General features: G+C 31.9%; 1 protein-coding gene across 6 annotated transcripts in view; it reads right to left on the bottom strand.

Annotated features, from left to right (window-relative positions):
- Window positions 1-5,343: 5,343 nt before the first annotated feature.
- Window positions 5,344-14,624, bottom strand: part of LOC116352131 (nephrin) — a 380,040-nt gene continuing 370,759 nt past the window's right edge. For 4 of the 6 annotated variants that reach the window (XM_031784446.1, XM_031784447.1, XM_031784449.1 and 1 more), the window contains 7 exons: window positions 13,922-14,506; window positions 12,677-12,865; window positions 10,315-10,460; window positions 9,561-9,678; window positions 8,156-8,328; window positions 7,692-8,013; window positions 5,344-7,572 (listed from right to left, as the gene is read on the bottom strand). In XM_031784446.1, the coding sequence (XP_031640306.1) occupies window positions 7,355-7,572; window positions 7,692-8,013; window positions 8,156-8,328; window positions 9,561-9,678; window positions 10,315-10,460; window positions 12,677-12,865; window positions 13,922-14,506 (1,751 nt within the window). In that variant the 3' untranslated portion in view covers window positions 5,344-7,354. Of the gene's footprint in view, window positions 7,573-7,691; window positions 8,014-8,155; window positions 8,329-9,560; window positions 9,679-10,314; window positions 10,461-12,003; window positions 12,151-12,676; window positions 12,866-13,921; window positions 14,507-14,624 lie in introns of all 6 variants that reach the window. The other 2 variants (XM_031784452.1, XM_031784450.1) reach the window with 2 other exon arrangements.

Here is a 14,624-nt window from a genome sequence, read left to right on the forward strand (position 1 = left end):
AATTACTTGCTCTATTATCAACCAAATATTCTTGAAATCGATAGAGTTTGTTGTGGACTATCTGATTAAAGACAAAATTGTGCTTTGCAATCAGAAAAAATCACAATAATGGCTCACTTCTTAAAAAATATCATTTCCATGAAAAAAGGACCATCTTTTTAACTTCAGAAAAAAACACAGAATTAATTATTTCTAGTCTGTTTTTGGATGTTTGTTATAGGCGAAGGTCCAAAATACTTGAAACGAGCAACAATTGGTTGCATGGATTGAGAGAAAGTTGAAAGAAATCGACAAATCGGTTGTCCAGAACATAATTTTGATGGTTCGACGCATACTAAGAAAAATCGAAGACAATGGTCCGTTCAGTGTAAAGTGAATGTGCTATTCGATAGCCTATGAATAAAGGTTTATACCAATAAAAAAGAATTTAATATTGTGTGTGTGTTGTTTTAATGGCGAACATCTGAATTTAGTGCAAAGACTTTTTACTCATATGTTACAGTAAAACCTGTCAATAACGGAACCTGGAAATAGTGGAATTCTTGTCAATAGTGGAAAAAAATTTCCGCCATTGAGATCTCCATACAAAATGACCTGTTAATAACGGTAAACGGCAAAAAACGCTCACCCCCAATAGTGGAAAAAAATTGGGAAAAATTCTTTTGATTTGCTAGGGTTTTTGGAACGCGAGAGAAATTCTTTCGATTTGCTAGGGATTTTAGAACTGTATTTTGGAAGTCAATTTTTTCCGATTGGAATACCCTTTTTGCTAGAATTTCCCAAGCGAAAAATTCTTTTGATTTCTAGGATTTTCTTCTAAAATCATCCCCTGAAAAATTTTGCTAGCTATATAATGATGAAAATATATGAATCTCTGCTTTTTTTCACATTTTCCCTCAATAATGGAAAATCATTTCTGAATTGGCATGAAAACCTGTTATTAATGGAACCTGGGAATAGTGGAATTCTTGTCAATAGTGGAAAAAAAAAATTCCCCGTGGGATTCCGTTATTGACAGGTTTTACTGTATTAAAATTATGATGGATGATGGATAATTTGGGGACCATTGACAGTGAGCCCTAGATGTTCACATAATATACACTTTTTCGTTGAAATTCAAAGTGGGGTTCAGTATAAATATTTCCATGAATATGAATGGGAATACCAATACGAAAATTAAACAACATTTGTTGGATTTTTTTTTTCATCAATTTTTTTTATTAATTTTTAAGAAATATTTGACACAAATAATTTGTTGTAAATTTTAATTAGTTTGTCGGCGTCTTCGGTTCATGCATCCATAAATTATTTGTTTCTTTGTTTGGACAATGTTTGGTAGTTCCATAATTTCATCAATCAATTAAATACAGTTAATAATATCTTTAATAGGTTTATATATATATATATATATATTTCATAATATATATTCATAAATAGTTAATATAATTTGTTTTTTTTTTGTTGTTCATGTTTTTTTCTTTGTTTTATCGTACGAAAAAGGATGGACTTTATATTAATTATTAATTCAATTTGAAATGACCATATTGTGGGCAGTTTAAAAACCGCTTGTTTTATTCATTTCGGTATTTTGTTCTTGTTTTTGCGTTTACTTGTGTGCAGCCACAGCTGCAACTTTTCCAACCTATGAGAGTCGCGTGAAAGACGTTTTTGTTTTCTTTTATTTATAATTTATCTACAAATATCTATCTAAATTATTGGATTTTCAATGAATTTGATTTCAGAGTGCGCACACTTGATTTTGAAACTTGGATAAATTTTAGCGTCGAAGATCGATCTCTGTATTTTGTTCGGTTTGCATTACATATTTTCTACATGAAAAAAGGAGAAAGAAAGACGACAGCTAGATTTTTATGTTCGGCATGATTGTTTTGTTTGTCATCGTTTTGTTGAGATTATGAAGGATTAAAACTTAATTCAAATGATAACTGTTCTTATATCAATTTAATTTGAAATTTATTTACACATAAGTCGAAGGGATTTTTCATTCATTCTTTCAACAAGATTGTTATTTTTATCGAAATGCTCGGGAACTCATCATGATGCAATAATTGGCTTCGAATTACTGCCATTCAAATTCATTTGGCTAATACTAAAGCCAAGAAAAGTGTACAACATGAACATCGATGCATTTCCATTTTATTTTCTTTGCCGGTTCATATATTTACATTCATGATTATAATTAATTTATTTATTTATTATTTAATTGATATAATTTTTTTCACATTTTTTCCCACAAATTTCGGCCTGTTAAAAGTCTTTTTTGTTCTTATTCTCATAAAAATTACATTATTGGATTTGTCATTTTAATTTTGGTTTCTTTCTGAGAATGGATTATTGCCATACAGCGATTTGTCGCTACATTTTTCTTATTAAAATCGAAAAATAGAATTAAAAAAAAAACAAATGCTCAACACGATTGAATGATAAACAGGTTTTCAATATTTGACGCGGATTACATATATTCAATGATTTTTTCCGGTGTTTTTTTATCCAATTCAGACATCGAACCAATAAACAATCGTTTTGTCAAAGTCGTTTTGATTTAATTTTTTTCAAAGCGGATTTTTATTAGAGTCATGCTGATAAGGATCTGAAGACATGGACATTCTTTTAATTTTCCGCCAGAGAGATCATGTCTCTTGAAAAAGGCCGAGAAACCAAAAAGAATATTTTTTTTTATTTCAATTTTTATTTTTTTTTATTCAACGATGGAATACGCTCTGCATTCAATATTTAAACAATGATTTTGTTCGGACGAATTGGGACAGAAACGTCCTCGTTCATATATTTTGATTTTGGTTCTTCTTAATCGATCGAGCAATTCTAGTTAAAGTCATATTTACTCTTATTTAATCACATGTCATTCATGGGTTCTTTCAAATTTCCATATGTACTTGTTCATGTGTAATTTTTTTTTTTTTTTTAATTGATTAAAGTTCTGTTGATTTATTGTATTTTCTTTACACATAAGTTCTTTTTTAGAAAAAAAATGAATCGGAACATCGCATGGTGGGCGTGTGTATCTATATATTAATGTAGCAAGTATAATATGTACAAAATGTCTCTCCGGTGTGTGGTTTTCATAAATGTAATTGTCGTGGTTGGTGCATGTGGAAAATATAAAAATGACACTTCAACAATTGGCATTAGGGTTTTCCAACAGCAGCTCACAAACTTTCTTCCTCACTCTCTCTCTCTCTCGTTCCACAGCAAATAAACGAAAAAATAAATAGAAAAATCAATATATGGGTTAAAAATGTACCTTTAAATTTGCGCACTGTTTGACACATCCAACATTTCGATCTGAACAACAGAAAAATAAAAATATAAATCAAGGGACAATAAAAAAGAAAAAAAAGACCATTCAAAATTTAATAAAAATGAGAAAAACTCAAATAAAAACAACATTTTAGTTATTAACTATAAACATTAATTTTATATATTTCATCTCATAATTTCTTTCATCTGTATAACTATTACGCTATAGATAAATTCATGTTGAGTCATGTGTGTATTCGTTATTAATCATTCAATTAGAAGAGATAAAGACACAAACAAATAATAAGTAGAAAGATTAAAAAATAGTGAAAATTAAAACTTATGACCTAATAAGTTATATTTGGAGATTGTGTGTTGTGTGAGATGGATGATGTGTGTGTTATCGAGCAAAGCAAAGAACAAAGAGAGAAATTTTATTTCATCCATTGTGATTTTGACAACGATGCAAACGGCTCTGATATTAATCGTGATGTGATCTATATCATTGCTCGGGTCGATAGAATTACGCTTTGTCCTTTGCAAAAATTAGAAAAATTAAACTCCATTGCCATTTGCTTTTAGTTCATTGTTTAATTTCACATGAATCATTCGGTTGTTTGATTTAAAAGTCGATTCAACTGTGTGTGTGAATTGTTTTGTTCATTATTTACCCATTCAACATCATTTCACATTGAAGATTCTTAAAAAGTCTTATTTGTATTTATTATTACTATCTCCTTATTTTTTTTTCAATCTCTTTTCGCTCCATTTAATCTTGTTTATCAATTTTTATAGACAGACACACATTCATACGTTCATTACAATAACAAATTGTATTTCTTTGGCAACAATTGTTTCTCATCATCATTTTTCTAGCTTTTAACATGTTTTTTTTTAATTATTTCTTTTTGAAAATGGAAAGAAAAGTGCAGTAAAAACAAACGACAAATTTATTGGTTAATCAATAACAACACTGAGATTTCTTGAAGTGCACAGAAATTTAATATCAATGAATGAAAACCATTTCATTTAAAAAATGGAAATGAATAAATGCCATTTTTTGAGTTCTTCGATTAAGACAAACCAATATCACAAAATTATCGCGTTGAAATGAATTTAATTTGTGCATATCATAGTTTGTGATGTGGGGGCATTTCGCTAATTGGAAGACAGCTTTTAACACTTTTTATCGCGCAAATAATGAATGGAGAAATGCATTCTGATGTCACAAAAATTCGAATGACATTCAATGATGTCACTGTTATGACAAATGCAAATTGATTTACTTTGGTGCCGAATCGAATCTCGAGAAAATGGTGTGCGGTTTTCAATCAATTTATTTGCTGTGAAAACTTTCAAAATCATCAATAACGATTAAATTATGGATGGAAGGCTAATTGAAAATAATCACTTGAAAATAGGACTTTTGGAATAACTGAATAGCAAACAGAGAAAAGCAATTCGAATTGCATTCGGCTGGGATGTAGATTTGGTGTCATGTGACACCACAATGCAATTTAAAATGGATGAGATCATGTCTGTATCATAAAAATGTGAGACAACACTGTTTTCAAAACTTACAAATAACAAATAAATACGCGAGGAGTAATAAAGAGATTGAGATTGCTAATTTTGCTTGCGAATAGCAATAAAAAAAATTATATCTTATTGATCGGGTTGGGGTTTGGCATAGTGATGAAGGAATATAGAGATATACGGTTGACGGCGGAAGATAGGGAGAAATTTTAATGAAGTTGATGTTAGTTTTGTGTCGTTAATTTTTAAGTTTCATTACTATTACCCATTTTTTTTTTTTTTTTTTTGAAATATATAATCAGTTATGCGCAAAATATAATGTCAATCGTCATTAATTCGATTCCTTTTCTTTTTTTTGTGTTTTAATTTTTTTCTTTGAGTTAAATTCTATCGATTAGAATAATTATCAGTATTTCATTTTTTGTTCATCCATTTCAATTCATTTTCATTGTTTTCTTGTTCTCATATATATATATTTATATAAATATATCTAAAATATTTTAACATGACTTTTTTTTTGTTAAATTTTAAAGAGAGACGAAAAAAATTAATTAATGTATCCATTTACTTGTAATCTATATCAATTTGAATTAGAGTTTAGTGTTTTATGAATTGTTTTGTGTTTGAGTTTGATCTCTATGACGACGATAACGACACAGACGACATAAAAGAAAAATTAAACAAAAATAAAAAGTTTTAAAACCATACAATTGAATAATAATAATTAGATCTGTTTGATTCATGTTGTTGTTGTTGTTTTTGTTGTGAAGGAGACGGATTGAAGAATAGTCATTTGAATGGTACATTTTTTTGGTGATTTCTTTGGATGTGCGTTATGTATCGCATATTTTATTATATTATTTTGATATTCACCACGAAAAAAAGGCCCATTCCCTGTCTTCCACACTTTTGTTTGTTTTTTTTCTTCGTCTTTTAAGTTAATAATCAATTTTCTTTTTTTTTTTTTTTGTTAAAAATGAGTTAAATTACTATTTACAAATGTTATATTATTGATTAGCTTATGTTTGTTTGTGTGTGTGTTGATGAGCGGTTTTTATTCGCACGACACCGCCCCCTCTTAGTTTATCAACTAACAAAAATTGAATTTTATTCTAAAACTAGTGTTTCCATTTCTTTTCGGTTAAATCTCATTTTGTTACTTATTTACTTTTTATTTACAGTCATTAACGCATCATTTACGCGAGACAAAAGCTTCTAATAAAATCTTAGCTATTTTTTTCTGTTTAAATGTCTGTTATTGTGTTTTTGCTCTGTGTTCTCCATATTTTACAGTTTTTTTTTGTTGTTGAATGGGAGAAGCAATTTCTTAACAAAAAAGAAACGAAATTCGGCAGTGGTATGGTTTCACTGTTTCAGGATACATATAAACAAGAACGGGATTTCCGAAAACAAAGAACAATTATTTAAAAAAAGGAATCTCTTTTCACTGGCGTTTAAAAGTTCTTTAAAGTTCTTGTTTTTCTTTTCTCTCCCAATTTTCTGAGTAGCTACGTAATTTGATTACGGTTTCATCTTAAAGTAGAAATGTCCAATTGTTTCCAATCGGTTTTTAAATTTTAAAATGTTTAATCTTACTTATGTTGATAACAATTAATGAGTTTCTTTGTTAAATGTGTTTGATTTTTTTTAAATCATCAATCATCGGCTGTTGTATATGATTATTATGTTTATGACTCGATGGCCTTTTTCAAGTTTTACCATCTTAATCTTATTTGTAAAAATTATTTTGTTTTTGTTTTTTTTTTCCCTTTAATGTCGTGCCAAATTAGCAATTGCTAATCTGTTATTACATTTTACACAATTCAGTTTGATTTTCGATTCGTAAATCTATTGTTTGTGTATTTTTTTTGGGTCGGTTGAGTTCTATTTTGTGTTTAAATGTTTATTAACTCACTATTAATGAATGTATTCATATTTTGTGTGTGTTTGTTTGTCTACAAGAAGAGCATTTTTTTATCTATTTGTAAATACATGTTTTTTTAAGATTTGAAATGAGAATGTTTGGAAAGCTATGCGTTGATACACACACTGGGATAAGATAGTATATAGATAGATTGTATTTGGGGATGGACAATTTGAGAGGGCATAAAAATGTAATTGTTTTAGTTTTGCATTGATAAGTAAAGGAAAATCATTTGAATTTTATGCACATTTCATTTATATATCATATACAATAGAAAAAACAATTTCAACTGAACATAGTTTCGATGTATGTATGACTGAATAACGTATCGCTTTCCGACACACTCAACGCGCTGCGATCAAACACACATAAAATCATTACTTTCATTCAATCGTTTTTTTTTGCGTGTATTATTATTTTTTATATTTTTATTCACTTAATCTCTTCACAAGTATTTCCTTATTAATACGTATCTTTGTAAATTGTCTTTTTTGTGTTGCCATTACGAGCTATACGTGGCTAATTCAATTATCTAAAGCAATATAACACTTTTTTTTATTTTTCCCTCAAATAAATTTAAATGTAGTATTGTTTTTTTTTCGTTTAGTGAAATATTCACACAAGATGACCATCAGCATCTGTATAGCCCATTGATGCATTGAATGAACTTAAATTATGCGGATTTGGTTCGTATGTACCGACGCCGATCGTGCTACCGGTGCTGGTCATCAACAGGCTGTTACCAATACCTGGCGCATTTTGCACATTCAATATTTGCATATTTGGATGTGCGAGCATTTGCTGTTGTTGTTGCTGTTGCTGTTGTTGCTTACCTATGCACATTGTGGAGAGAGAGAGAGAGAGAGAGAGAGAGAGAGAGAAAAAAAAGAGATGATTAATAAGGGGTAATGATAAAGTGATTGTGAGCATGTCTTTGAATTTATCTACTTACGATTTGGATCTTTTAAAATACCCGGTGGTTGTTTCGTTGATGTGGTCATGCTACTGTTATTTGATGATAATTGGGATGACTTATTACTATGATTATTTAGTGTTTGTTGTGAAACATTTTGATTAATCGAATTGTTTAGATCGTGTGTTGACTTTGAATGATTTGTTGTGTGATGCGTTACATCCGGTGGTGGTACCATTGCGCGCATACCACCAGCACCACGCCGTAATGTTCCGCCGCCCGCATTCATAATCGTACCATTTATTGGCATTATGTGTGTCATTTGTAATGGTGGCGTTGAAAATTCCACATTTGGATAATCCTGTAAACACGAACGTTAACACGTGCACAGTTAAAATGAAAACAAATGACGGAAAGAAAGGGGAGGATAAACACATTTCATTAGTTTTTTTTGACGTGTGTATTGATTAGGATGATGAGAAATTGAATTGATCGTTGCTTACCATTGGTGGATACGATAAATAGCGATCACTGTTCATATTATAGTAAGATCCGTCTAATGGCAATGCAGGTGATGGTGATGGCATATATCCTTTGCCAAGCATTTGATCATCTCGTGCTCTTGGATCGATGACATGGCTATTGTGTCGGGGATGAGGCAACGTCCGCGTATTAACTACATTTTAAGAGAACAAAAAATATATAAAAAATTACATGCCAATAACTGAAACGATTCTAAAATGTTGTTTTTCGCATTCGAAGGAGCTCTTGGCGAACTTGAAGAAAATGAAACTTGAGATGAAACCAAAATAAACAAAATATCGCCTCGGCTCATTGTTTGTTTGTGACAAATTAATAACAGGATGACTTTAACAATGGCATCATTTGGTCACATTGTATTTGTTTGCAAGATAAGAAGAAGAAAAAAAGCTTGATTGTAAAAACGGAGTCCATAAATGCTTTGGATAATTGCCATAAAAGAAATTGATCATTGACAAATCGCCAATCGTTACGATGTCATTTCCGTTCAATTTTTTTCTCTCGTTTTTTGGTTTCTTTCATTGCCATCATCGTCAATGGAATAAACTATTCAATTCGTCTACTTTTTTCATGTGCCGTAGTCACATTGATTGTTTTCAACTTAGGCGCTTCTAATGGTCGCACACATTATTATCCGAATGTATCATGTTACAGGAAAACAGAAAATGTCTCTCTCTCTCTCTCTCTCTCTTTATGTGCGAAAGAGAACGAGAGTGCTGAACAAACAAATTGCCATTCAATTGAGAAAAAAAAAACGGTAGCAAGAACGGCTGTGGCTGCCGCCGTTTTCAACTCAACTTGAAAGTGAAATAGAATGGGAACAATTGACGCCGGGACACATTGTGCATATGACACACTCTAACTCTCTTTGGCTGGCGCGCATTCTTTGAAAAATGGTGTACATCGATGAATCAATGAAAAGGGGAAAAGAGAAATGAACGCTCTAGAATAAAAACGCCGTGTTGTTTTTATTTTAGAGCGTTCAAATTTACCACACTTAAGCAAGTGTCATATATACTAAGCACTATTGAGCTTCAAATGGGAACAAGAAACGCACAATCGATAAAGACAAGTGATTTCTTTTTTCGCCTTGTCTTTGATGTGTTTGTGTGTGTCTAAAGTGTTACATTCAAAGTCGATGTCGTAGCCGTCGTCTTCGTAACAAACTAAGTAAAATGCGGACCTAGAGAGTGTTTTCTTATATCGTAGATTCAAGCGAATATCATGATTCCGTCATACGACGACTCGATTCAAGCAAAGCATACCGATCTCGAACGTAGTTTTTAAAAGGAAACATTTTTTTCTCCTTCGTTTCTGGTTTTTATTCTGGTGCAACGCGCACCGAAAATGAAATTGATTGACACATACCTGAGTTTGCAGTATTATTTGGATAATTCATGGGCAATGTGCCATCCTGATAACGGGGTGGTGGTATATCCGAATTTTCTACCAAATACGTTGATGCAGCCTTTTTGCGAGTTTCATCCTGTAAAAAAAAATTCAGTTGGCACAACCGAAGAAAAATGCAAGAATGAAATAAACAAAAAATCTTCATCAAAAATCATTGGCAGTTAGATTGAGAAGGGAATACAAGACGGGGAAAAAATGTGTCAGAGATTTTTGCACGATATGACACAAATGTGAGAAAGAAAATCGAACCGAATTCCCATTTAGTTTTGAACCAATCTTTTGAGTGTGAGAGGAAGTGAACAAAAGGCACCAATTTGGAATATCACATTACCGAACGAAAGGAAAAAAAAAAATCAATCTCGTGCGCGCATGCAACGATTGCAGTTTTTATATGCACCATATGCGCGCAACCACTTTTGCTGGTCTTTTTGCAACTTGGAGGTTTGCCGCAACAACACTGTTGACATCTTAAATTGTCATCTGTTCAGTTCACTCAATTTAATCGAACCAAAAAAGGGCGCACGAGCGCACACACATACAAAAAAAAATCGATCGAAATTCATTTAATAATTTTTGTAACCCTCCTAATTGCCCATATGATTGGTTTCGGTTCGCTTTCTGTCTGTCTGTCCGGCTGTCTATCGATCTCTATTGAGCACACAAATTAAATGACAGGAAAAAAGAGAATGTTTAAAAGATAAAATGCACTCACCATATAATCTGGTTGACTTCCTTCATTCGAATATGAATCACTTTTTTCCGATACACTTGAGAGAGTTTCGCCGGTTACAGTGTCATTGTACGAGCTCGGTGCATACATTTCAATGGTGGCTGATTTGCTGTTTTGATTTGAAGCTTCTGCATATATTCACACAAAAAAATATATTGTGTATGCAAAATTCGAATACACATGAGACAGACGCATCCCGAATTTAAAACGAAAACGAAAAAAAAGAGAAATGTTTAAAATATATTTGGAAAAAATAGAACAAGTAAAAATGACAGTGAAATTCATTGCGCATTGAAACATTTATACACACACACACATTCATTCATTTGTACATTTATGAGATCTTTGAAAACGAACATTGGAAAAATGGCATTGCATTAGAAAATAAACAACATTTTTTTAGATGAGCAGCAGAGAAAGAGAGGATGCAAAAATGCATCCAGCTATTCGTAACCGTAAAACGTTTTGTGAAAACTCATAAAATAATTACGAATAAATTTTGAACGAAACTGTCACCGTTAGAATATAAAACTTTCTCTGTCTATTGAAACGCATTGGATTGTATGCAAATATTTTTTATCCCATTTTATGCACTCTTCTCTCTGTCGCTCAAGCTCATGTTCGTCCTTTTTCACACACAAAAAAAACTCACATACATGACACAACTATTTTGTTTTATTGCTTGCAAACGAAGAGAAGAATATATGTTCTCATATATTTTCGCATACATTTAATCGAAAAACTTGTGCATTTCGCAATATAATTATGATTTGTAGTCTGTCCACACAGAAGACAAAAGGGAATAATAGTGAATGAGCTTAGAGAAGAGTGAAAGAGCAAGAAAGAGAAAACCATGAACGCAAACTGACACTAAATCACAATTGTGCATACACAGAAAATGGAACAGAGAGAGAGAGAGAGAGAGAGCTCTATATAATCCAAAGTTGATGAGAAAAGTTTAGGGTTTTTGCGTGGCACTATGAATTGGTTTGAAAATCTGTTGCCAAAGAAAATAGAAATATCTCATAAAATTTAATGCTCTCTACGATATGACATACAGCAATACACATTTCAAAATGTTGTAAGTAACATTTGACCAAAAATCAAATACGAGTGCAACGGAACAGTGCATTCGAACTATTGACTGGAATTAAGCATAAGATTGACTTCATCACATTTAATCTAGCTCAGAAATCATTTCCATAATAAAGTTGATAAAAAGCAGCAAGCAAATAATCCTGTGCCGAAAAAAGAAAAAAAGAATCCAACGCTGCCAAAGAAATTCATCACAGCTGCGACAATGCTTGTCTTGAATTACAGAATTGAAACAGCATGCAAACAATTTAAATACTATCACTCCCAACCATTGGGGCAACATGGTGCACAAAGGTTCGATTTATGATCCTAGGGAGATCTCAAATTAAAAGTTCATATTTTAAAGATGTCGGTGATGTGAAAAACAAATCATACCAGTTGATAGTGAAAAATGCATAAGGTCACTTACGTAATAAAGATAGCAAAAATCCATTAATTGAAAGTTGAAAAATTCACATTTTATAATTGAACCAATCAATATGTCACAGCATATTAATTGACCTTGTTTCACATTCACACAATTAGATCAACCATAATGGCAAGCTAACAAAAAAAATTGAACTAAAAAAATCAAACCTTTTGAACGCTTTCGAATAATAAACCAAGCAAACAGCGCTGCATTGCCTAAAAGCAAACAAAGTAAAGCAGCCAATCCGAATCCGATGAATACTACTTTGGGCATTTCAGCTTTTTCCAATAATTCGGCTGGTAAAACATCGTTTCCTTTTCAAATTAAAAAATAAATTGAAAAAAAAAAAAAATCAAAAACGATCGAAATAAAAACATATCAATTAAAATGAAAGAAGAATTAAAAAAACATTAAAATTATAAAAAAGTATATAATTGCAATTAATATTTCGAAATAATTTGTTTTTGTTTCCATTTCCACATTTCAGTGTCAGGCAGAATTAAAAACAATAAAAATGCAATCAAATCCAAAGGGTACTGTGCAACTCGGATATCGATAAAGAGGAAAAACGTCATTCGCCAAAAAACCACAATGATAAAAAAATCTATTTTTCGATTTCAGATGAATAAAATGGCCACACATTTCGCTCCCACTCAACATAGAGAATTTAAGAAAAAAAAACAACATCCAGCAACAACAACAAAAGTAAACCGACCAATTTTTCCAACGATTCAAACCACTCGCAAGATTCACACAGTCATTTTTATTTATTCAAAATGAACGGGTGGAATGCATGTATATGTAGCGAAATATGGTATTGATCACTGCGCCATAATTTACCTCGTTTGATTTGTTTGGTATTGCGTTTGTGAAGACAACATCCGATTATAAGTATGTTAATTAACACTAATAATGTGCCACACGCAATGCCGACAATCAGTAATGTGCCTGATATGGCATGCGTCGGTGTTGCACTGGTTGTTGGTGGTCCACCGAGTGACGATGCTGGTTGACCTGTTGGCGGTGCATCTATATTTCAATTTTCCCATTTTATAATGCCAATATACACACGTTCAGTTCGTTTATTTTATCGTCAAATTATTTATACGCGCGTTTTTTTTATCAAATATATTTCGATTTATATTTTATTTGAAATGTGATTATATTGTTTGGTTCGAGAGGAAGAAGGTGTCGTCGTTACCATTGGCATTCATTTCATTTGAATTTATCCAATATTCATCGAATCGCATTTTTTTTTTAAATTGTTAAAATGTTTGTTTATATAGCGTATGCGTAGTTTTTTTGTTCGGTCGTATTTGTGTGGAAATCATTTTTGATCGGTGGTTAACGGTTCAACAACCAAGACGACAACAACAAGAATAACCATTTAATCGAAAAATAACGACACGTGGAATTCCACGTCGAAATTGCACGCGTCCAAACGACGATAACGATCATAATTTGATTTGTTTTTTTTTTTTTTTTACAAATTATTAAAATGTATGGGAGATGCGTGCCGAAAAAAGAAGGATTTAAAAAGAGAGACAAAATATTGATATGTTAATAATTATGAATTAGTTAACGATCATATTATATTGATTGTATTTTATATTGCGAATTGTGTGTACGTGGCACGGTACGCAAAAGTAACAATGAGAGCAAAATAAATAAATAAATTTTTAAATGAATGTTCATATATTCCGGTAGATTCCGATATGTGTATCGCTGCAAATGTGATGTTTGCAATTCACTTTTGCGCGTATGGAAATTTTAAGCCTTTTGGCGATGTTGTGAGGCATTCGAGACAACCGGTTTTTTTTTAATAAATCGATCAATATAAATTGCATTTTATTTTTTTTATGGTTGCCCGTTCAATCGATGCCCAATACCTTTGTTGTGCATTTGATTACATATTTCGATGGTCATGCACACACACTCGCGAAAATGTGCGACATTTGCAAATTGATCGCAAAAACAGCAACCATTTATGTAGAGCGGAATAAACCGAAATATATTATTATCATGTGTGTGAAATATTATCAGTGAAATGTGCTTATATGTAAAATTTGTTGTTGTTATTGTTACCTTTAGTTTGTGCTCTTGTCAAATCCGGTAAGTAGTTGCTGTTTCCCAAATGATTTGATGCCATCACCGAGAATAAATACACCGTATTCATTTTCAGACCGGTAATTGTTAATTTGAGACTATTTGGTAATCCATCCTCGTATTTATAATGTTCACTGTTCATTTCGCGGTATCGTATACGATAGCTGGCTTTCATGCCACCATCAAAACCGGGCGTCCAAGCAACTGTCACCGAATCATGCGTTGTATTCAATATGTTGAGGCTCTGCGGTGTGTCTGGTTTTGATGTTACTTCTAATCGAACATTTTCCTTCGATACACCCAATTCATTTCGCGCCATACACTCATAATTACCATAATCATTTTTGCCGACTTTTTCGATTAACAACGTTGATTCATAGGTCAATGGATCAATTTGTTTCAATTCAACATTGTATTTCCATGTTTTATTCACATTTAAATTTTGACCATTGTATGTCCACACGAACTTTGCCATTGGTGCGGCCTGGGCACGGCATGGCAATCGACCACGTTCATTTTCACCGCTTGCCGCACGCAAAATGGTTTTATCGATTTCTGGTGCAACTATAGAGATTATGCGTTTAGACAGAGAAGAAGAGATGGAAAGAGAAACAGAAGAATCCATTTGTAAAATTCGAATTAAATTTGAAGCAAGAGAGAAAAAACAATATATTATTATGTA

The sequence above is a fragment of the Contarinia nasturtii genome, unplaced genomic scaffold, assembly GCF_009176525.2.
Source record: "Contarinia nasturtii isolate CC-2019 unplaced genomic scaffold, AAFC_CNas_1.1 Cnas_scaffold_187, whole genome shotgun sequence".
Lineage (NCBI taxonomy): Eukaryota > Metazoa > Arthropoda > Insecta > Diptera > Cecidomyiidae > Contarinia > Contarinia nasturtii.